General features: G+C 41.6%; 1 protein-coding gene across 1 annotated transcript in view; it reads right to left on the bottom strand.

Annotated features, from left to right (window-relative positions):
* Positions 1–15,534, bottom strand: part of Me2 (malic enzyme 2) — a 65,006-nt gene extending 49,472 nt beyond the window's left edge. Inside the window, exons 1-2 of the mRNA XM_008851719.3 lie at positions 14,549–15,534; positions 2,474–2,593 (exon numbers count right to left, since the gene is read on the bottom strand). Of these exons, the coding sequence (XP_008849941.1) occupies positions 2,474–2,581 (108 nt within the window). The 5' untranslated portion in view covers positions 2,582–2,593; positions 14,549–15,534. The remainder of the gene's footprint in view (positions 1–2,473; positions 2,594–14,548) is intronic.
* Between the last annotated feature and the right edge of the window lie 7,516 nt (positions 15,535–23,050).

Genomic DNA, 23,050 nt, shown 5'->3' with positions numbered 1-23,050 from the left:
ACTCACTAGGTAGACCAGGCTGGCCTTGAACTCACAGAGATCCGCCTGCCTCTGCCTCCCGTGTGCTGGGGTTAAAGGCGTGTGCCACCATGCCTGGCTGGTGTCTTTTTTTTTTTTTTAATTGCAATCTGATGAAGTAAATGGGGTCTGAATCACTGAGGCTGGTGAAACAAAAACACCATAAGGATAATGATGTACCCCACAATATGCAAAATCACACAGAATGATCTGTTACTGCAAAGAACCCAGGTCTAGGCCTGATTGTCATGAACACAATCAATCTCAAAAAGATGGTGCAAGATGTTTGATTCTCATCCCCCACCCCCACCCCAGGCAGGGTCTCCCTGTAGCCCAGCTGGTCTGGAACTCACTATGTAGATCAGACTGGACTTGATCTTAGAGGTCCACCCGCTTCTGCCTCTGGAATTCTGGGCTTAAAGGTGTGGGCCACCACACCCAGCTACAGGATGTTTTCTTAAGAAATCTCTTGAGGGGCAATGAGTTAGTTGGCTTGGCAGGTAAAAGCACTTGCCCGTGGAAAGTACATGAGAGTGGAAGGAGAAAACTGACTTCATAAAGTTGTCCTCGGACCTTCATGCTCACAGATACACAACACAAAATACACACATACACACACAAAATTTTAAAAATATAAATCTAACATAGTTACCAAATAGCTATTATAGCCAAGACATTGAAAAAGATACAAAGTAGCTGAATAGTACTGCCCAAAACAAGTAGGAAATATACTCAGAAAAGATGTAAACTCATGGAAACTTAAATACCAATGATTCTAATACAACATAAGACATGAAAGGTAGTACAAAGCAACACAGATTGGCTATTTGCCATAGGACCAGCAGGATTAAAAACTGCTACAGGGTGTCAGAGAAAGGAGTAACTGCTCTAGTGTATGGTGGTAGGAAAAGGTTCTGCTGGAGAACTGTGTTGCTGGGTTTTGCTTGTTCAATGGTGCTGGAACTGAATCTGGGTGTCCAGCATACTATGTCGGAGTTCTTCTGTGACACCGCATCTCCAGGCCTGGATTATGAATGAGCTGCATGCTGAAGAGCATACAGGATTTGGAGAGATACAGCAACATCAGAAGGGTTCAGGATGTCTTCACATGTTTCTTTTAGCCTGCAGCTTGCACAGCTCACTGTGGGAAGTATCATGATGCTGAAATGAGGTGTACTCTGGGGCCAAATACCCCTGACTCCCAAAAACTTGGTATACTATGCAGTGCATTGTTTTCCTCCCATAAAGAAAGAAAAATGGGATTGAAAAAAATTTATGGAAGTTCTTTTAATTTTTAAAAATTAAATTATTTAATCTGAATGCACCATTCTCAATAAAATAAAAATAATTTTTTAAAAACTGATGGCCCCACCTGAGGAGTGACACCTGAGGTCATCCTCCACCCTCTGCACAAGCACAGGCACCCATATATATGTACACACACACACACACACACACACACACACACGCACACCCAAAGTTATATTTTATTTATGTCCTTTTTTGTGTGATGCTGAGGACTGAACCCAAGAACATGCTAAGCATGCAAGTCTACCACTGAACTGTTCCTTTAGCCATTGTTTATGAATGTTTTAACCACATGTCAAACATTGTGCAAAGCATGTCAAAAGTCTTTTTTTATTCTCTACACAGACAACATTATGAAACAACTACTACTATTCTTGGCATGTTTTCAGATGATACCAGGTAGGCTATTTGAGGATTTATTCAAGTGCCCACAGTCATGCAGTGAATAAAGCACAAAACTAGAGCTGGAACAACATTGGAGGGTCCAGCCCTCTCAATATTGTTGAGTATTTAACATTACCACTACACACAGACAGGATTTGCCTATTGAATCCAGCTTTAAAAAAAGGATGAAGTTATGACTGGATCTCAATACTGTCCATCATTCTGTCCTAACAGTGATAATAATTTTAAAAAGTCAAGGGTCTTTCACCTTTGAAGCATCTGTCTAATTAATGGGCAAAAATATGTGCAATGTTATATCTAAAGAGATGGGTACAAGTTGGGTGGACTGGACTTTGAATAAAGGTCATTTCACATTTTTGACCTGGCCCTTCAAAGCCTAACTGATTGGCCCAGAGTGAGACTCTGCTTCAAGCTAGTCAAATCTATATCCCCTACCTTGCCCAGAGTCCTGTCTATTGTACTATTCTGAGGTGCTCTGATGCTGCTGTTTTGCATTTTGTTAGAACTACGAAGTAGTCAAGTCTTCTCTGGTGGTAAAAGTTGTGAAAAGTAAAACTTTGGAGGTACAGAACAGCCATGATTTTTGTCATATGGAGAACAAAAAGCTCATGTAGATACAGAGAAAACAAATGTTGAAATGTCTTAGTATACAGCTACCAGATACAAAAATTCCATACCGTGTCAAGATATCAAACCTTTACCAGGAAGAGAGAAAACTTACACTGGTGTTATTGTTACTCACCTTGTTTGTTCTTGGATTCAACATGAGTGGCTTGCCTTTCTCCTTCAGGTGCAAATGTCGGCATGTTGAAGTACAGGGAGTGGCCACGGCTCTTAACCTGGAAAACATTTTTTTCTCCACCTGGAAAAAAAAGTGCTGATGAGACACATGCAGAACTGCATGTTAGTATATTATCAGTCCTCAAAAGCAGATTTAGGAGGCTGGAGAGACGGCTCAGCAGTTAGGAGTACTGGCTCTTCTTGAGAGGACCTGGGTTCAATTCCCAGCATCCACATGGCAACAATCGTCTGTAACTCCAGTTCCAGGGGATCTGACACCCTCTTTTGACCTCCTTGGGCATTACATACATGCAGGCAATACAGTCATATACATAAAAATACAAATAAATAATTTTTTTAAATTAAAGAACTGCCTTATTAGGAAAATGAAGATTACATATATCTTGAACAGCTAAATTATAGAAAGATCAGAAATATCTTGCTTTGAAGACTTGGGACTCGACTGTAAGTAAAATATTTTTTTAAAGCATATTTAGAATGCTTACTGTACATTAGAAAGAATGCTTTGTTTTAAAGAACATTACTAAGGCAACTGACAAGCAGGGAGACACACTACAGATGGCATAAAGGTGGCCTGTAACTTTACATTTTCTGAATTTGGTAACTGATAATTACCCTTCACTGTCAACTTGACTAGATTTAGAATCCCCAAGGAGATATACCTATGTGGGCACTTCCAGAGAAGTTTTAAGGAAGGAAGACGAGCCCTGAATGTGGGTGACAACACAGCATGTGCTGGGGTCCTGGACTGCACAAAAAGGGGGAAAACGTGAAGTTGGCCTTCATCTCTCTCTCTGCTTCCTTGGTGCCCTATGTGGAATCCCAGCCACCAGCTCTTCCTGTTGCCATGAACTCTGCCATGCTTTCCCTACCTTGGACCAAAATAAACCCTTCCCCTCCTAGTTTGCTTTCTTTCAGGAATTGGTCACAGCAGCAACAATGTAATACAGACCCACAGGTGAGATACTCTTGCTCTGAATACACATTACAAAGTTTAAAGGGGCAAAGGGATATGATACATGTATAAAATTCATCTTTTAAAATTATTTCAAAAGAAAATTTAAAAGAAATCTACCCAGTAGCTTCAAAGTATGCTAGCAAATGCTGGAGTCATGATTTAATTGTATCACAGACCTGGGGGAGCCCTGGACAACCAGAAACAGAAGGCTGCAACATGGACCTTTAGGACTTTTGACTCCACTTTTTAAACTTCATTCCAAAGAGGAAGAGCTTCTCTAAGTAGAACTTCAAAACCAAAGGACTGCTTAACAAAGTCAAGCATGTGTACTGCAAGATTGTGTCTCTTTACAAAAACAGTTTGACCAACTAGAAAAACACCTAAAGAAGCATCTAAATTATGGCTTTTAAAATCAGCTTTTAATCCCAGATTTACACAAAAGTTACAAAGACAACTGAGAGTTCTATTACTCTCCCAGGTTTTGTTTCTCCTGGTGCTTCCAACAGGAGAGGCTGAAGTGATGGGATTTTTCTAAAGAAAAATGTGCCCACACTTTAAATTTTATCATCAGACAAGACACTGGCTTCAAAGCGTTTCAAGATTGTCTTGGGTTTTTCCCAATCTTAAAAAAAAAAAATTGGCGGGGGGGGGGTGTGTGTGTGGTGGTGCATACCTTTGGTCCCAGCACTCGGGAGGCAGAGGTAGGCAGTGAGTTCGAGGCCAGCCTGGTCTACATAGTGAGTTCTAGGACAGCTGGGGCTACTGGGAGTCCCTGTCTCAAAAAGACCCTCCCCCCCAATTTTTTTTATTTATGAGTATTGCTGATCATTTATTCCTAGACACTAAAATACTCTATTTTGCAAGAAACTATGTTGAAACTGTTTTCTGCCATCCACCAAACCTCAGAAGAAATGTGCTAACATTGTTTCAAGGGCATTTGTATAAGGCTTGGTATTCCACCAACACATAGCTGTGACAGGCAAGGCTGGAGACTTTCAACATTGCCACAGATGCCTGTCATGAATACAAGTAACTTTAAAGTCAAAGCATGGTGGGGAATACAATGAAAACAATGTGTGAATGATCTGAATGGTTTTATGCTCTCTGAAAAACAGAAAAATCATTGTACAAAGAGCCAGGCCAAGATAGAAGGGTTCAACTTCAAGGAAAAAATTGAAGAATTAAGTGTGGGTCTTAAGAAAAGCTGACAAAGTACAATGTGGGAAGAACAGGAAGAGAAAGACACAGAGAGAGAACACTATCAATCAACATCCTCATAAATGCAGTTCAAATTCCTCCCAGGACCATGTATGAATGAGTCAGTTCTAACCAGCAATCAAAACTTCAAAGGCAACTATAATTTCTTTAGAGGGGGGGAAAAATGAGAAAAACATTTAGTGAAAAGAGTAAATATGTGCACTGTACGCATACAACATAACAGGTTTTTAAACTACATTTACAAATTGATACATATAAATGCATGCACAAATTTCTGGAAAGACAATGAAAGAGAAAGGACAGAAGCTGTCTGTGACTTTCAGCTTTACTCCACGGAATTTGGGCTCATTCCAAACATTAAAAAAAATATATTATTTTTATTTTATGTGTATGTGTGTATTGCCTGCATGTAGGTTAAGCGTACCCCTGTCATGTAATGCCTGTGGAGGTCAGAAGAGGCTGTTGGATCCCCTGGAACTGGAGTTACAGACAGTTGTTAGCTGCCATGCGGGTGCTGGAATTTGAACCTAGGTCTTCTCCAAGAACAGTGTTCTTAACCTCTGCGCTATCTCTCCAGCCCTCATTCCAACATTTTAGGGAGAATAAATTTATACATGACCTGAAAAGCCAAAAAATATCTAAATTTAATGTTTGGAGATAGCAAGACCTAGAGAATCAAAGAGTGTTTTTTTCTGTTTTAAATTTACCTTTAAGAGTTCATCTCATGTATTTATATGCTGAGAATAGAAACTAGAGTAGCTAAGAGAACAGTGAAGTTTCCATTTTCCCTGCCTCCCACCCTTGAAACAAGCACTGTACTTCCTGCCCTAGTTAACGGATCCACTGTCTACAGAAACACTAAGGAACAAAATTATCTGTAAAGGAATTCTTTCACTCTCCTCACATAACATTTCAGACACCAATCTGTGAAGACAGTTGCTTTCCTTCTACACTTCCAGTACAACACATGACTCACCAGATGTGTACAAGGGCTTATGCTACTCAATTCTCCAGCAGATACCAAGGGATGCCCTGAAAGTCAATTCAACTGTGACACTACCCAGAGTCAGTGTAAGACCCCCAGGACCCAGACTCACAAGACTGGCCCCACTCCAGTTGCCAACTCCAAGTAGTAGATTGTGGCCTAAAAAAAATTTAGCCAGCTTCATTATGGGCTTGATAATTTGCTAGGATGTGTCACAGTACTCAAGAGAAAAACTTTACTTACATTTACTTATCTTTTATAAAGGATATGAAAGGATGTAGATGAACAGCAAGATAAAGAGATGTATAGTGCAAGGTGGGTGGGTGGACGTGAAGATGGAGGGTGGAGGAGAGCACATTGCTTTCTCTCTTGTACTTGGTAACCCAGGAGCACACAAAATCTTATTCAAGAGATCATGAGTTTAACATGCAGCCCCACCCTTCCCAGGGGTCAAGGCTGAGGCTGAAAGTTCCAATCCTCAATTCACTGAGGTGACCAGCCCTACCCTGGAGCTCCACCCAGTTATCTCATTAGCATAAAATGAGGTGCTCAAAGGGCTAATCAAGAACAAGACATTCTATCACTCCAAGGGTTTTAGCTCTATGCAAGGAACAAAGACAGACACCAGAGGCACTTCATATTCATATAGCACTCCCTACCCAAATATGTAATTATGACCCTGGACTGTCTCTGTCTCTGTCTCTCTCATTCTCCTCGTACCCTCACCAGCCCTTCTTCCAACAAGTCCCCTCTCCCCTCCTACATCATTTAGGGGTAGTTTGTTTTAGTCTCCCCACCCGCCCCTCTTCTCTTTAAAAAATGGAATCATTCTGTAGTCCTGGCCTCACCTAGAAACCAAGGCAATCCACTTGCCTCAGCCTCTCAGTGGTGGGATTACAGGGATGAGCCACCACATCTAGCTCCCTGATATAGGAAAATACACAGATGGAACAAAATTCATAAGCCTTAAACATAACTGCTCCAATTACAAGATTTACATACTTAGATTTTCCTTGAATCACTATAGTTACAAGTGTTAGATATCATCTAGGTTAAACCTCTTAATTTAGCTGAAAACAACTAAAGCTCATATAAACTGACAAGCCCTATGCATTTCACTCTGCTTATCAGTGACTGTCTAGGGTTCTAATCTGATTTTCCTTTCTTGTTCCAAACTTTTCAGTCCTTGAAACTTCTCTTATGGTGGTTTTGTTTCTTCATTTTTTAAAATATAGATCCTTTCTTTTCTGCTAAATCTCACTTTTTCAAAACAAAAATTTACTAATTGAATAATTTCTCTAACCTAAATTCTCACAGCTCTTTCTTTCCTTTCTTTTTTTAGACAGGACTCTCATATTCCAGGCTGACCTTGAACTTCTGATCTTCCTGCCTCCATCTCCTGGACCCAGAGCATCTTGTGTATTAGGCAAGCACTCTACCAACAGAGCGCTATCCCCAGCCCTAGCTACCTATTTCTGATATGCCTTTTTTCCCCTTTAACTATTTTAAGTCTATATTTCTATTTGAGCCTTTTTATAGTCATCTATTCATGTTTTAAACTTAAAATTATGGTTTCATTAAATATTTCAAAGTGCTTCTCAAGACCCTTCTAAATTATTCTAATATTTCTAGTAACTAGATAAAAATTATGCCAAGAAAGAGACAAAAATTTGTATCTATGCGGTTATTTTCTTAGAAAAATATTAGCAATCTTTGGCAGTGGTTCCCTACATGTTGCGTGCTCCCTAGATGCCAACTTTTGGAGGCAGTTTCAAATTGGCCTCTGTGGAGATCCAGAGGATTTACAGCCTAAGACCCATTCCTAAATTAGTTCATGTTCTAAATGAATACATATCTAGGGGACAGAATTCCAAACGCAAATTCAAGTAAGCTGAAGGCTTACTTAGGATAATATTTATGCTGTGGGATGACTGGCTTAACTCACCTCAACCCTAGGGAGGGCACAGATTTCCCAGTGGCCATCATAGAGAAGACAAACCTCTCCTAATTCTTACAAAGTACATGCAATTTTGGTTCCTAATGGTAAACAGGGTCTGGGAAATCAGTATCCATCATCTCCCGAAGAGCAATAAACACTTCACACCCAACTTATATTTACTGCTCCCAGACTACCCATGAGACATCTGTCTTCAACTCGAGCTCACTGCTGGGAGGGTCTTCATTCCAGCATGTGGGAGACTTTCAAACTTGGCTCTGTGCTTATTTCTATTTTATTTAACATCACTATGTTTTTAGAGTCAAGAAGGGAGAGTCTCTCAGGTGATTAATAAACCACTTTTAAGTGAGTTGATTCATTTTCGATTTAAAATTGTTATAATTACTGAGTCATCTATTGAGGACCTGCTACATGCCTGGAACAGAATGAGGCTTCAAGTTAGTATTGCTCTCATATTTCTACTGAAATCTACAGTAGTCCATGTGTTTTTAGTTTAGAGAATATGTTCAATAGTCATTGTTTTACCACTACTATATTCTTATAGCTCTCCTTTGTGGTCCCCTTCCTCCACCCCAGTCAGGGTCTCACTAAGTAGCTCTGGCTGACCTGGAACTTGCTATGAAGACTAGGCTGGCCTTAAACTTGCCTCCTGGGTACTGGGATTACAAGCCTACCCCATCACATTGGCTCTGCTGTGAATTAAAAACAAGACAGAAACTCCTACAACTCGTAGCTTAGGAAAAAAAACAAGAAGAAAATACCTAACGTTACCCTCTCCTCAACTGCTTTATTTTGAGACGGGGTCTCAACTGTATAGCCCTTTCTGGCCTGGAACTTGCTATGTAGAACAGGTTGGCCTCTAACTCACAGAAATCAATCTGCCTCTGCCTCTCAAATGCTGGAGTTAAAGGCATCTGCGACCCACAAGGTTTCCGCAATTGTTTTTAAATTAAAAAGCAGACATTCGTAATAGGCTTCTGTTGAGATCTGAGTACTTAAATCCTTTCCTTATGTGTTGCCTGCTTGATCCCTAACTGGTGGTGCTATTCTGGGAGGTTCTGAAAGCTTCACCAAGCAAGGTTTGTCTCTTCCTGGCTCTTAGCTTCCTGTCTGCAGAGGCTGCTCACCTCTGCAGATACTGTGGCAGCCAGGTTCTGCCTTATCACAAGCCCAGAATCAGAGGAGCCATGATCTGCAGACTGAAGCTCTGGAGCTGTAAGCCAAAGTAACTCTTTCCTCCTTAAAGCTGTTCTCTCAGATATTTTACATGCAGATATGCAAAAATATTAATAGCTAACATAATGTATCAGTTTTTTGTTCTGTGTGTATGTATGAGATAGGCTTTTTGTCTAGCTGAGGACTCCACCTTCAGAATGAAGGGAGCCAGCTCCCTTCTGTTTCTCTGAGAGAGGGGCTCACTGCTCAGCCCAGGCTGGCCTTGAACTAGGAATCTTCCTAAGTACTGGGATTTTTAGGTGTGTACTCTGCTTGCTCCAATGTTTTCCCCAACTTTTTGTGTGCCTACAAGTTATCTTCACTACCTTACTCTAATGATTTAGATATCTATTAAATATGTACAATCTAGATGAGAAATAAGGCCTACTTCAGGCAAACTTGCTGACTTCCTCACTGAGAATTCAATTTTAAATTTCAAATGACTTAATCTGACTTCTGCAGATCTTCATTATTCTGTTACATAGAGGTCCACGTCACTTCTATTTACTAATGTTCTGCAGACGATGCAGCTGGCTGTAAAGCAGGGATTCTTCATACACAGAGTTTCTAGAACTTTTAGTAAATACCTAAGCAATGCCATACTATCAATAATATTAATTATAGCAACAATGGTAGAAAACCATGTACCAAATAGCTTTCTCCTCCCACTCTCAACAAGGTTAACAAGTATTAATAAAGCCGCACAGCTAACATTCAGGTAAGTGAAGACAAGATCTACAGTTCTGGCTTTGCCATTTTTTAAAAGTTTTAGCACAAGAACTGAAGCTATGTTTGTGTGGTTCTTCCAGAAGAAGACAGCACTGTTTACCACACTGAAACCAAAAGATTAAGTTGGCAATGGATGTAGTACATTGGTGAGGTAGGCAAATCTAAAATGTTACAGAACATCTAAAAAATTTTATTTATTATTTTATGTGTATGTGTGCATTGTCCGCAGGTAGGTAAGTGCACCCACGTTGTGCAATGCCTGCAGAGGAGGGAAGAGGCCATTGGATCCCCTAGAACTGGAGTTACAGTTAGCTGCCATGTGGGTGCTGGGATTCAAACCCAGATCTTCTGCAAGAATAGTGTTTTTAACCACTGAGCCATCTCTCCGGCCCCAGAACATATTTTTTTAATCAAAGGCAATTAAAAAAAAACATTTTGCAAACAGCAATTAGGATCAGTATATGGTATATGAAACCTACTTGTAGCTCCTGGTTAAAATCCTTTTACTACCAAATACTGAATTTAGACTGAACAATAAAAGTTAACCCCACCTGTCAAATCTACCTCATAGGTAGCTGTGATGTTCAAATGAGAGATTTTAAAGAAGGTAGATATTCTAATTCTCAATATTCAGAAACAGTTTCCTGGATTTAGGGGCATGCCTATTCTTTGCTTATGGCTAGGGCCATTCACCCTATCTAATAAAAAAGAGAACTTCTTGAACTGGGAAGCAGAAGTTCCTTTTTGGGTGGTATTTACAAACAGTATTTATACTGTAACTGTAAGGCTACAGACTGCTGAAGACGACCCTGCCCCCGCCACCCTGGGGGCAGATAGGAGAAAGTTAGGCCTGGAAAAGCAGCTGTTCACTAGAGACCAGAATCCTAGACACCTTTCACCATCGAGGCCATGACTTGCTGTAATGAGCAAGTTGGCAGTTAGGCAGACCTGGACTTGAATCTGAACTCAGATAATTACCACTTTAGAATGAGTTGTCACCCTGGTGATCCCAAACAGTCTCTGAACTGGTGTTAGTCTAGTTTTCATTGGTCTGTGACCACATAAGCAAAAACTAGGACAATGTGATATAATTATTCATAATACTAAAGATGTCCTTTGTTGTATTTTATTATGACTTTTCTCCCTTTTTGGTAGTTTAAAAAAAAAGTCCTAGCTTTTAAGACAGGAAAGGAACAGTGGGCTTTTTTTTTTTTTTTTTTTTAATTATTTTGTTTTTGTTCTTGTTGTCTTAGAAGCAGAGTTTTGCTATGTAACACAGGCTGGCCTTAAAGTCACTAAACAGAACAGAATGGTCTCAAACTCACAGCAATTCTCCTGCCTCCCAAGTTGTAGAATTTGTAGTTTTTAAGAAGGTTCTTTTTTTTTCCTTTGAGACAGGGTCTTACTATGCAGTCCTGGCTAGCCTAGAACTGGATATGTAGACCAGGCTGGCCTTGAACTCACAGAGATCCACCTGTTTTACCTCCTGAATGCTTGGGATTAAAGGAGTATGCCACCATACCCAGCTTAAGAAGGTCCTTAATTTAGGGAGAAGTTGACAACTTCATGTCTAGTCTCAAATAGCCCAACATATATACTTTATAAAAAACTTGCTCATAAAGTCCAATTTAGGAACCAACCACTCCATCAGAATTCTATTTTTAGGAGCTGGAGAGATGGCTCAGCAGTTAAGAGCACCAGCTGCTCTTGCAGAGGACTGGGGTTCAGTTCCCAGCACCTACATGGTGGCTAACAACTGTCTTTAACTCCAGTTCCAGCGGATCTGATGCCCTCTTCAGGCCTCTGTAAGCACTGCAAGCACATAGAGCACTTATAGACATGCAGGCAAAGCACTCATACATGTAAAAACTAAATATTCTTAAAAAAATACTCAGTTTTCTCATCAATAAAATAAGGGAGGGTTGGGGAGTAAAGTTCCTGCTGTAGAAGTATGAGGAGCAAAGTTCAAACCCCTAGGACCCATGTAAAAAGCCAGCTACAGTGGTGTCTGTAACTCCAGTGCTGGGGGTAGAGACAGGTGGATCCTGGGGGCTCAGGCCAGCTGGTCTAGCCAAAGGTGAGTTCTAGGGTCAGTGAGAGAAGTAACTGAGAAAGACATTTTGAGGCTAACCTCTGGCCTCCACATCTGAGTGCAAAGGTACAACATACACAAAGGCAAAGAAAAAGAAAAACTTTTACAGGATGAAGGCATATATGTACACAAAGCATCTTAAGTTCTTATAGCTTCATCACCACTACAAGCTTCTTTGCTTGACTTGAAGGTTTATTCAGTAAAACACATACCGAGGCAGGTACGCAGAGTAAGCTAGGGACAAGCTCTGGAAGTCAAGCCACCTGGATGTAAATCCTGGCTTTGCCATTTGCTAGCTAATTGATTCTGAGTTAAGTCAACTCACTAAGTTGCAGTTCTTGCATCACTCAACTGGGGCTAAGCAACAAGAGCTACTCAACAGTACAGGGCTTCCCCTCTACCCAAAGATTTAAAGTAGATAATCCACTACAAATGCTTATCCCAGTGTCTTGTAAGTGCTGTATAAATACTAATCATTATGTATTATTGCTTCTAGCTAACATGGTCAGAAGTTACATTCTAAATATTTTATTTTTATTTTATGTGTATGAGTGTATTGCCTGAATGTACGTAGGTGCAATGCCTGAGGTCAGAAGAGGGTGTCAGATCCTGTGAAACTGGAGTTATGGACAGTCATTAGCCACCATGTAGGTCCTAGGAATCAAACCCGGGTCCTCTCCAAGAGCGGCCAGTGCTTTTAACTGCGGAGCCATCTCTCCAGTCCCAGAAGTTATATTCTAAATACCAGCAAGTTCTTGCATCAACATTTTCTAGTGATTAAATCCATATTAAGAGGCTACAATAAAATTATCATTTGAGGAACCTCAAATTCAATCTCTATCTAGACCAAAAATGTGAATATGAACAGCACAGAAATCCAGGCAACAGAAAATACCACCGTCAACGTGTAGCTACAGAAACAGCATAATTCCTCACTTTTGAAATTTATGAAGTGAACAAAAGAAACACATCCATATAAACAAAATGATTACTTCAAATAACCTAGTTAAATTTCAGCAAGATAATTCAATTTTTACACAATCAAAAGTAATTTCTGTGTGAATTTTGTTCCCTAAGATTAATTAACCGGTTTTAGTGTTAGTTGTCTTACAATATAGTTTCCCTAAAATTCACTATAAATTAGAATTTTAGTTTAACTTTATAAAAAAATTAGTGTAGATGCTTTTTAAATGGAATTAAATACAAATTAGGCATGAACAGTATCATAGTCACATTTAGCTTACAAAAATAATTCTAAAATGAGCCAGGTGTGATGGCACTGGTCTATAATCCCAGCATTTAGGAAGTAGAGGCAGGAGCTTAAGGTTGACCAGCCTGGGCTATGTGATACCCTGTCAAAAAATATAAAACAAAAGCACAAAATTCTGAAACACTGAACTTTTCCTTTATAACTCTGAAATGTATTTTCCTAATACACTAAAAGAAAAACAAAAAAAACTCCTTATAAGGATGTAACTCTTAATAAGAGTTCTTTTTCATTAGTAGCTACTAAAGGGGAGTATGTTACTCTCAAGAGAATGAAGAACTTCTACAAAAGCATTGCCCACCGTTTCCTACCGATGTGTGAGAAAGCACTACATCAGCATTTCTGGCCCGTGTGCCTAACTTTCAAGCCTTCATAGCTTCAAGCCCGGCAAGGGTCAGGTTGAGCTTACAAATCAGTGCTCAAAGCTGATTACTTAAAAACCCAATATTCAAAGAATGAAACTTTTTTTGTGTTTCTGAAAACTGTGTAACAGATTATACAATATATAATCAGCTACTTACAGCAATTATACAAAAGACGTATTGACTTTTTAATTGGGGGATATGACTTTCTTGTGTAACTTCCAGAATATTTAGAAATTAAAGATAAAACTTTCTATTACTTTGCAATCAGCTTAATATAAAAAATGCTTAAGGGACATACATGGTAATAGGGAGTAGAGTTATGGAGCTAGCATGAGTTTGAATTTAAGCCTTCACTTAAAAACTGCGGGTCTTCAGAGAGTTACCTTTCGTTCCAAAGCATTTCTTAATTGGTATACTGGGTGATAAGAGCCCGAAGCTGAAAGGGTTATTCTGAGGCCAACCATTTAGAGAACAGTGCCCAGCCCATTTCTAACAGGGCGCTGCCAATTATCAACAATTCCAACACAGCAGAAGCAAAAACGCTTTGCCTAAGAAGTGATTGGCACAAGCTTTAAGAGGGTAGGTCCAGGGACACCCTGTTTGTCAGGGTGCACTTCTGTTGAGGTCAGTTATTTTCATCACGCTTCTCACCACAAGCAATATACATTTTCTAGAATGATCTTCAGTACCAAAAAAAGTAAGTCAAATCTAAAGCCACAAACGCACCCCCCCACCCCCGGGGTTGGTTCTGAGCGTCAGTCACCTGCCAATCCTAGGGCACAGGATGCCATTTCATTTGAATGGACAGAACCACGCCAATCATGGAACTTTCTTGCCTGCAGAAACTCTTTCTTTTAAAATGAGGAATGTGGACACAGCCCAATTCCTGTCACTCTCTGGTCTCGGCTGAGAAAGAGATCTTGCCAAAGAGGTTTTGAGACACAAAACAGGTCTTTCACAGGGCGGGAGGAGAAGACACCGAGATGCTCCAGATCTGGAGGCCACAGGGCAGCACTCCTGGGCGGAAAGCGGGGGGGTCCTGTCACCAGCCAGCCCGGAACCCGACGCAGAGCTACAGGAAGGGCCCCGGGGATCGGACTGGCCCTGGTGCGCCCCTCCCTCCACCCCGCTGTCCATCCGCCGGGCTCGGGCCGCACGCACCGCTGCCGGGCCGGTCCGGAGAGGCCCGCGTCCGCCCCGCCGCGCCAGGCGGCCCGCTCCGCGCCTTACCAGACTCCTCGCCCGCGACAGGTGGTGTTGCAGACGCGGAGGCCGCGGCGCTGCAGCCTGCCCTGGGATGCTCAGCCCCGGCACCGCCCGTCCTGCCCTCCTCCGTGCTCCCGGCAGCCGGCGCCAGCTCCGGCTAGTTCTGGCGGGGGCGGCCCCACAGCCGCAGAGGTAGCGGAGAAAGTGGCACCGGCCGGCGGCCCCGGGAAGATGAACAGGCGCGCGAGCCAATGGGAGGCTGGGAGCTGGAGTGGGCCGGGTTCCGGCCTGGCCCCGCCCCCGGCTCCGGTGCCTCCGGGAGGCATCTTCCTCCTCCGGGTTCCTCAAGGTTAACTGCTCAGAGGCTCGGATCCTGAAGGTGGGAGGAAGGATGTGCTGCGAAGGAGCTGGCGGTACCCGGCCCGGTAAAAGGCGGGAGCCTGGCCTACTCTAGCCCACGCCAGGCACTCACCGGGTCGGCGGAGTGCAGGGGGCTCAGCGCAGCGCGTTCACGCGAGAAGACGCTGTGCGCAGGCGCGGCAGCGGGTTGGAGGGTACCACTCCGAGTCCCACCGGCGAGAGGAAGCTGAGATGCGGGTCCATCCAGGACCCACCCGTGAAGGAGGAGGACAATGCAGAAAAATAGGAAGGGGGCGGGGAGGAGCGCCCAGGAAACACAAAGTACGTTAGGAAAGCTTTTTTTTTTTTTTTCTTTCTGAACAGTGTTTATTGGTGTATGCAGGACTGCGCCTTCCGCAAAATTCTGTGCCAGTCACTGTGGCTGCTGGCACAATTACTGACCTACCGGGAATTTACTAATTCCCACTGCCACCTGCACCGTAAATAGAGTTCTCTGAGAAGCGCTAGAACAGTAAATTGCCGCGTCCTTGAAAGCAACAAGGGACCACACCTTCCCACATCTGTGCCCACTCACGACTAGATTTTGGAGCCTATTTCAGAAACTGTAATAACTAGAAATTCTTTACTGTAATCGAATCTATATACTCTTAAGGAATGGAAATTGTAATTTCAAAAAATGTAAGGGTAAATTAGAGGCTAGGCAAATAAAGGTAATGGAAATGTATAGAGAAAGTTGAAGAAAAGGCAAAGAAAAGTGAATTGTTTTCTCCTCAGGTCTGACAATTCTGCCACTCTAACAGTGAAGGGTGGGGCATGGAACACTGCAGTTAGATGACAAATGATAAGTATGGCTGCTATAGTAACCACAACAGTAAAGAGGAACTATAAATAAGGGTGACCTAACATAACCCTGCCTGCCAAGGTGCTGCTTGCTGAATGATAGAAGCTGCAAAAATGCGGGTGCTTATGAATTCATCATTGAAATGTTTGTCTTTGAAAATTTGCCCTGTGAAAGAATAATTCCAAGCTGAAGGGTTGCAAAAAGCCATCCTGGATAGGATTTGATTTTGCTTAAATCGAGATCAATTCAGTCCATATTGAGTCAAATATCTGCTAATGTCAAGGAGACAGACACCCATTTGCCTGATCTACTCTCTCAGATTCTTCTTACACCAAGTGATTAATCAAAGTCCTTCTAAGGAAAAGTAAACATTTTTTTTTCCTTTTTTTTTTTTTGCTGTTACTGCTATGTGCTGGATAGCTTTAGTGTCAACTTGACACACTTGGGTTGAGGGAGCCTCAATTGGGGAATTGCCTTCATTGGACTGGCCTATGGCCATGTCTGTGGGGCATCTTCTTGATTATTGAGTGATGTGGGAGGGCTGAGCCCACTGTGGGTGGTGTCACCCCTGGACAGGTGGGCCTATATAAGAAAGCAGGTGGACCAAGGGCCAGGGGAGCAAGCTAGTAAGTATTCCTCTATGGTCTGAGCTCCAGCTCCTGCCTCCAGGTTCTTGCCCTGAGTTCTTACCATGGGCTCCCTGATGAACTGTGACCCAGGAGATGTAAGCTGAAAAAACCCTTTCCTCCCCAAGTTGGTATTGGTCAGAGTATTTTGTTACAGCAATGGAGAGATAAACTAGGACATGCTACTATCACTGCCACGGGGCGGTGGGGGGGAGGAGGAGGAGGGGAGAGGTGGATACTTCACGCTGGTGTAAAAATGTGTGTCACCCACTTACAGTTCCAGCTACTTGGGAGGCTGAGGTGAAAGTATCGCTTGGGCCAGAAGTCAAGAGTAGCTTGGACTACATAGGGAGAATCACCTCCTTCCCCCAAAAAGTTTGTGGGTTTCCCCATCAACAAATTCTCCAGGAAGCACTAACTGGGTGTCCTGTAATTTAACTCCGCTCTGACACTGTCTGCCTAGAGGCAGCATCAGCTCCCACAGACTCAGTCCTACAGACTGCTCCCACTTCAGATGCCAGTCACAAGTTCCAGCCTATCACTTCCCTATCACTGGGTTCAGTTGATTTGTTAAAATGGCTCACAGAACTCAAGGAAACACTTCATGTACATTTACCAATTTATCATAAAAGTTGTTACAAAGCATGTAGGTGAACAGCCAGATGGAGAGATGTGTGGGACAAGGCATATGCATGCCCTCTCTGGCCATACTACACTCTAGGTAATCCTATGCATTCAGCTGCCAGGAGACTTCAACCACATTCTTTTGGGGTTTTATGGAGGCTTTATTGCATAGGCATGATTGATAGCATCATTGACCCTTGGCAGTAAACTCAGTCTGCAACTGAAGACAATGGATGGATCTGAAAATTCTAACCCTCTGATCACGTGGTTGGTCTCCATTCTTAAGTTATGTAGGAACCCACCAAGAGTTGCCTTGTTAGAACAAAAGATGCTCCTGTAATATACCCAGGAGATTTGCACCAAATTTAATGGTTCAGTGTCAGATATTATGTGGAAAATTACAATGACCTCGGGAGTTTGGGAAGGGAGACCTAGTGCCCTATTTGCAAGGCTTGTAGAAGCTCTGTCCCAGGAACCAGGGCAGAGACCAAATACACATTTCCTGCTGTATTTCGCTATCATAAACTTCCTAGTCAATATGATGATGTATGGCTATGGAGCACTTGAAAAGTAGTTTAAATTGAGACATTCAAGACTTGAGGGGGAAAAAGGTAAAATATCTCAATTTAAAAGTATTGCTTACATGTCAAAATGATGGTTTGTATATGCTGAGTTAAATGAACATATTAAAACCAACTTCATTTCTTTCACCTTTTTGTTCATTTGCAATGTTGAGGATTGAACCCAGGGCTTTATGCCTGCTAAGCAAGTGCTCTACTACACATTCCCACTACCCTTTTTACCTTTTAAATGTGCTACAAGAAAATTTTAATTACTTTTTTTTAAGAGGCTGAGTACAGCTACAGCTCTGTGGTAGTGCATGCCTAGTATGAGTGAAGGCCCTGGGGTTGATCTCCAGCAGCTGGGGTAGGAGATGGGGAGAAGACTCGTGCTGCTCCCATTTGTGAATTGCATTTTGTTTTCATTGAACAATGCTGGTCTAAGTTGAGAACTGCAGTTAACAGCCACATACACTAAAACTCCAGGTGGGGCTTCTTGAAGGCTTAAAGAACAGATCCATCTGGCATATACCTTTGGCTTTTTTGTTCCCACTCCTTGCCAGAAATGTTTCAAGGCATAACATCCATCATTAAGTCATAAGAGGATGAAGGCCTGAACTATACAAATACTGGAAGTGTGAAGAGCAGGGGTTTCTTACTTGTACTTGCATACACATACATATGGAAAAAATATAGCAACCGAGTGTATTCCTTTTAGGAAAAGGTAGGAAAAAGATGACTGTAATTGCAAAATATGAGTCATCATATTGATTAAAACTCTTCTAGTTTCTGTAGCCAAGAATTGCATAGATAGGGGCTGGTTTGTTTTTGTCAACTTGAAACAAACTAGATTCACCTGGGAAGAGAGACCCTCAGTTGAGGAATTTCCTCCATCAAATTGGCCTATGGGCATGTCTGTAATTCGTTTTTTTTTTTTTTTTTCCAAACTTTCTTTTTATTTTATGTGTACGCATGTATTGCCTGCATTTAGGTAAGGGCACCCATGTTGTGCAGTGCCCGAGGAAGTCAGAAGAGGGTGTTGGATCCCCTGGGACTGGAGTTATGGATAGTTGTTAGCTGCCATGTGGGTGCCATATGGGATTCGAACCCGAGTCTTCTGTAAGAACAACCAGTGTTCTTAACTGCTGAGCCATCTTTCCAGCCCCTGTAATTCATTTTCTTAATTGTTAATTGATGCAGGAGAGCCCAAAACTGTTTATTACAATGCTTAAAAAAACTAAGTTTACTATGAATGAGAAGCAACTATCATGATCTTTTCATTTTTAAAAAATTCATAATAAACCTTTTCTCTTTATAAGCTGATTTATATCAGGAATTTGTTGTAATGACAGAAAGGTAATAAGCTAGTATAAAAACAAAACTAATTATATAGAAAATAAGCCAAATTTTAGGGTAGTATTCAAGAACTAATAAGGAAATCAAAAGCATTGTAAATTAAGTCAAAAAGAGTTCACACAGATACAAAACAGAGCTGGCTAGATAGCTCAGCATGTAAAGGCATTTGCTGTCCAGTTCAATAACCCAAGTTCGATTACATAGGATTCACATGATGGAAAGAGAAAACTGACTCCTGTAAGTTGTCCTCTGACTTGCACACACAGGCCATAGTATATGTGCCCCTCTCCCAAATAAAAAATAAGTAGGAAAAAAGCCCCAAAACTGTAAAGCAAAAGTAAAATCCCTCGAGGCCAAATTCAATCATTTCTTCATTATTTAACTAATTAAACATTTTGTAACACATAAATTTTATCTTCTGCATCTCTTAAGAAATACCTGCATGTCTTTGATAAAGAATTTCTGAGCCAGGCATTGTAGCACAGGACTGTAATCCTAGCTTTTAGGAGGTAGAGGTAGGAGGATTGGGAGTTCAAGGTCATCTTTGGCTACATAGAAAGTTCAAAGCCATTTTGGACTGTCTCAAAGAAGCAGGAAAAAAAAAAAAGAGGCCCTAGTGGTATAGGCCTGTAATCCCAGTTAATCTGGAGGTTGATGCAGGAGGATTACAAATCCAAGGCCGGCCTGAGCTACAGAGTAAGGTTAGCCTGACTCAAAATAGAAAGAAGAGGGCTGGGGATATAGGTCTGTGGTAGGGTGTGCATCAGACACTAGGTTCGATTCCCACTATGGGGGAAGGATCACAGAGATTCTGTAAATGCAGATTCTGAAGTGGAAGTTTCCAGCAAAGAGCCCAGCAAAGTGTGCTAAGAGAATGATCTAAAAACACAGAAAATGCTTTGTCATATTTAGAATATTAAAAATTGGAAATAATCTTAAAATCTAACAGTGGAAGAATGACACATTTACAAGGTGAACATCTATGTGACAGAATATTATCCAGTAATTTCAATGTTAAGTGTGAAGCTTAAACCACAACAAATAAAAAATGTTAATTTTTTTTTTTAAGCCTGGGGATATGGGTCAGTGGTAGAGTGCTTGTCTAGCATGCATGAAGTCCTGGGTTTGATTCCCATCACCACAGACATAGACAAAGAAACAATAAGTACAACAAAACGTAACACAAAAATGGTTATTGGGACTTGGAAATTCTATTTTTATTTCTTATCCCCTCCCTCCTAGCTCTATCAAAAAACAAACATTATAAAATAATTTTTTAGAGTCAAGATTTAGCTCAGTGGTAGAACGCTTGGCTTAGCATGTACAAGGCAATTCCTAGTACTCTGCATTCATGTTCATACCCCACCCACCCACAGTATACTGTCCTTCCTCAAATTTTTCACTATAAAAATTCACTTTGGGTGTGTGGGGGGGAGGTGCTGGAGTGATAGCTCAGCAGTGAGCATTGACTGCTCTTCCAGAATACCTGGGTTTGGTTCCCAGCACCCACATGGTGGCTAACAAGGGTCCCTAATTCCAGTTTCAGGGGATCAGGTGCCATCTTCTTGTCTCTGTGCATTGTATGACACAGGTGCACGTGCATACATCATGCAGGCAAAACACATATACATAAAATAATAATAAATAAAAAATCTACTTGGGGCTGGATAGATAGCTCAGTGGTACAGCACTTACCTGACTTGATTAAAGTCCTGGTTTCAGGCCCCAGCATGCAAAATAATAATGATGACAATGATGGTGATGATGATGATGATGATAATTTTTTAAAGGTTAGAATATTTTCATGTTTTTATGAGCACAGAAATGTCTGACCTAGTGAGTTATAAGAACTTAACATTAGGCTGCAGAGATTGCTCAGTGGTTAAAAGCGCTTACTGCTCTTGTAGAGAGGACTTGAGTTCAGTTCTCAGAACCCATACTAGGTAGCTCAGAACTGCCTGTAACTCCAGCTTCAGGGCAATCCAGTGCCTCTAACCTCTGTGGGCACCTGCGCCCAAGTGCACATAGCTGCACACAGGCACATACATACACCCATAATTTAAATAAAAAAATAAAACCTTAGCCTTTAAGGAAATATTGTGATGAGAGAGGTCAGTAGTGTGGTGGCAACCTTTAATGTGGGTTCACTGAAAAGAGACGTAAAAGAAACTCCTGGAGGGTGAAAAGTTCCATAGCACAGTCTGGGCAATGGCTATAGAGATGTGGATTTACTGAAATGTTTACCCTATACATACCTTTCTGCATGACTTTTATATGCATCCAATAATTACATAAGATAACTTGCACTGTGCACTGTTTCTTTTGGACCAAATGCTCCTTGCTACTCTTTTTGGATCTACTGTCTTTATGGGCTTCCCTGCTGCTGCCCTATGTTGGACCCTCCAAAAGAAAGGAGTGATTGTTCTTGATCTGTTTGTGGATGCCTGGAATGTAGTTCACCTGATCTTGTCAGTTGGCAAAAGGGCCTTGCAAACAAATACAAACAATGATGTTTTAGCAGTTTGGTTATTTACTTATTTCCTTATTTCTATTTTATGTGTTTGAGTGTTTTGCCTGCATGTATGTAAGTGCACCATGTGCATGCAATGCCTGCAAAAGCCAGAGAGGGCATCGGAGTCCCTGTAACAGTAGTACGGTTGTTAGCTGCTGCATGGGTACTGGGAACTGAACCTGGGTCCCCTGGAAGAACAGCATCTTAACCATTGAGCCATCCCTCCAGCCCCTGGTGTGGTAGTTTGAATGAGACATGTCCCTCATAGGTGCCAAGTATTTGAATATTTGGTTCCCAGTTAGTGCTGCTGTTTGAGGTGGTCATGGAATCTAGGAGGTGTGGTTTTGCTGGAGAAAGTACATCAGTGGGGGCAGGCTTTGAGAGTTCATGGCCATGCCCCACTTTGATTTTTCTCTCTCTCTCTGTTTCTTGTGCATGTTTGAAGATGTGAGCTCTCAGATTTCTGCTCTGGCTGCCTGACACTTCCGTGCTTTCCCCCACCTCTCTGAAAGCTCCCTCTGGACCCGTAAGCTCAAATAAGCTCTTCTTTCTGTAAGTTGCCTTGGTTATGGTGCTTTATCACAGCAACAAAAGAGTAATTCAGCTGGATCCAGGAAGAAGACACGAGCTCTTCTTGTATGAAGCATGGATTACCAAACAAAAGACCAGGGAAAACAAGATGCCACAGCCCAGATCAATGGGAAACCTGAAGGAGAAACAAATGTCAGGAGGGTCATTGTAAAAAGAGATGTATAGATCTGGATCAATTTGTACGATTCTATGCTGTTGGGATTTTAGGCTGTTATCTGGGCCTTGTGCTCTGATTGCTCTATTTACTTGTGAAGTAGAAGGAACTCTAAAAGGACAGACTGCTGGTATTACCTGGTCATGCGATTTTCCTGTAAAACTCTTCAATTGGCAGTGTTTAAAGTGATATGTTAATTGGACATGGTGGTACATGCCCATAATCCTGGCACTAAGGAGGCAGATGCAGGAGGATGGTAAGTTCAAAGCCAGCCTGGATTAACTAGTAAAACCCTGTTTAAAAAAGAAGCAGAGGGGCTAGAGAGATGACTCAGCAGTTAAGAGCATTTGCTGCTCTTATAGAGGACCTGAGTTCAGTTCCTAACACCCACATGACATCTCACAACCAACTGTAACACTAGTTCCAGGGACTCTGATGTCTCTTTTGGTCTCTTTGGGCACCAGGCATGCAGGTGGCACACATACATACATGCAGGTAAAGCACTCATAAATAAAGTAAAATAAAAATAAGAAGAAAGGGGAGGAGGAGGCATATTTCTGTTGTCTGAAAGTGGTACATCTCCTTAGCCTTTCTCAAAATTAAAGGAAAATGCCTGGGAAAGCCTTTTTATCAGTTACTCTAAAAAATCGAGCAGCTTTACTTCATCCAAACACTTCCAATATATTTCCTTAAGGAAAATATATATTGAGGTTTCAGAGAATTCTGGATGGTCGTTTTCTTTGTAGTGGAGCAGGATTGTTGGTTTTGGGTCCCATCATCTGCAGCATCAGTAGACAGATTATGCTAATCACATCTTTAGATCTGCCTCAGAGTAGGAAGCATTCATAATGTATGTTGACTGCACCACTGAGAATTATGCTATAATAAACTAGGATCATTAA

The sequence above is a fragment of the Nannospalax galili genome, unplaced genomic scaffold (genome assembly GCF_000622305.1).
Source record: "Nannospalax galili isolate Female #2095 unplaced genomic scaffold, S.galili_v1.0 scaffold3326, whole genome shotgun sequence".
Taxonomy (NCBI): Eukaryota; Metazoa; Chordata; class Mammalia; order Rodentia; family Spalacidae; genus Nannospalax; species Nannospalax galili.
This window is presented reverse-complemented; position numbering and strand designations above follow the sequence as displayed.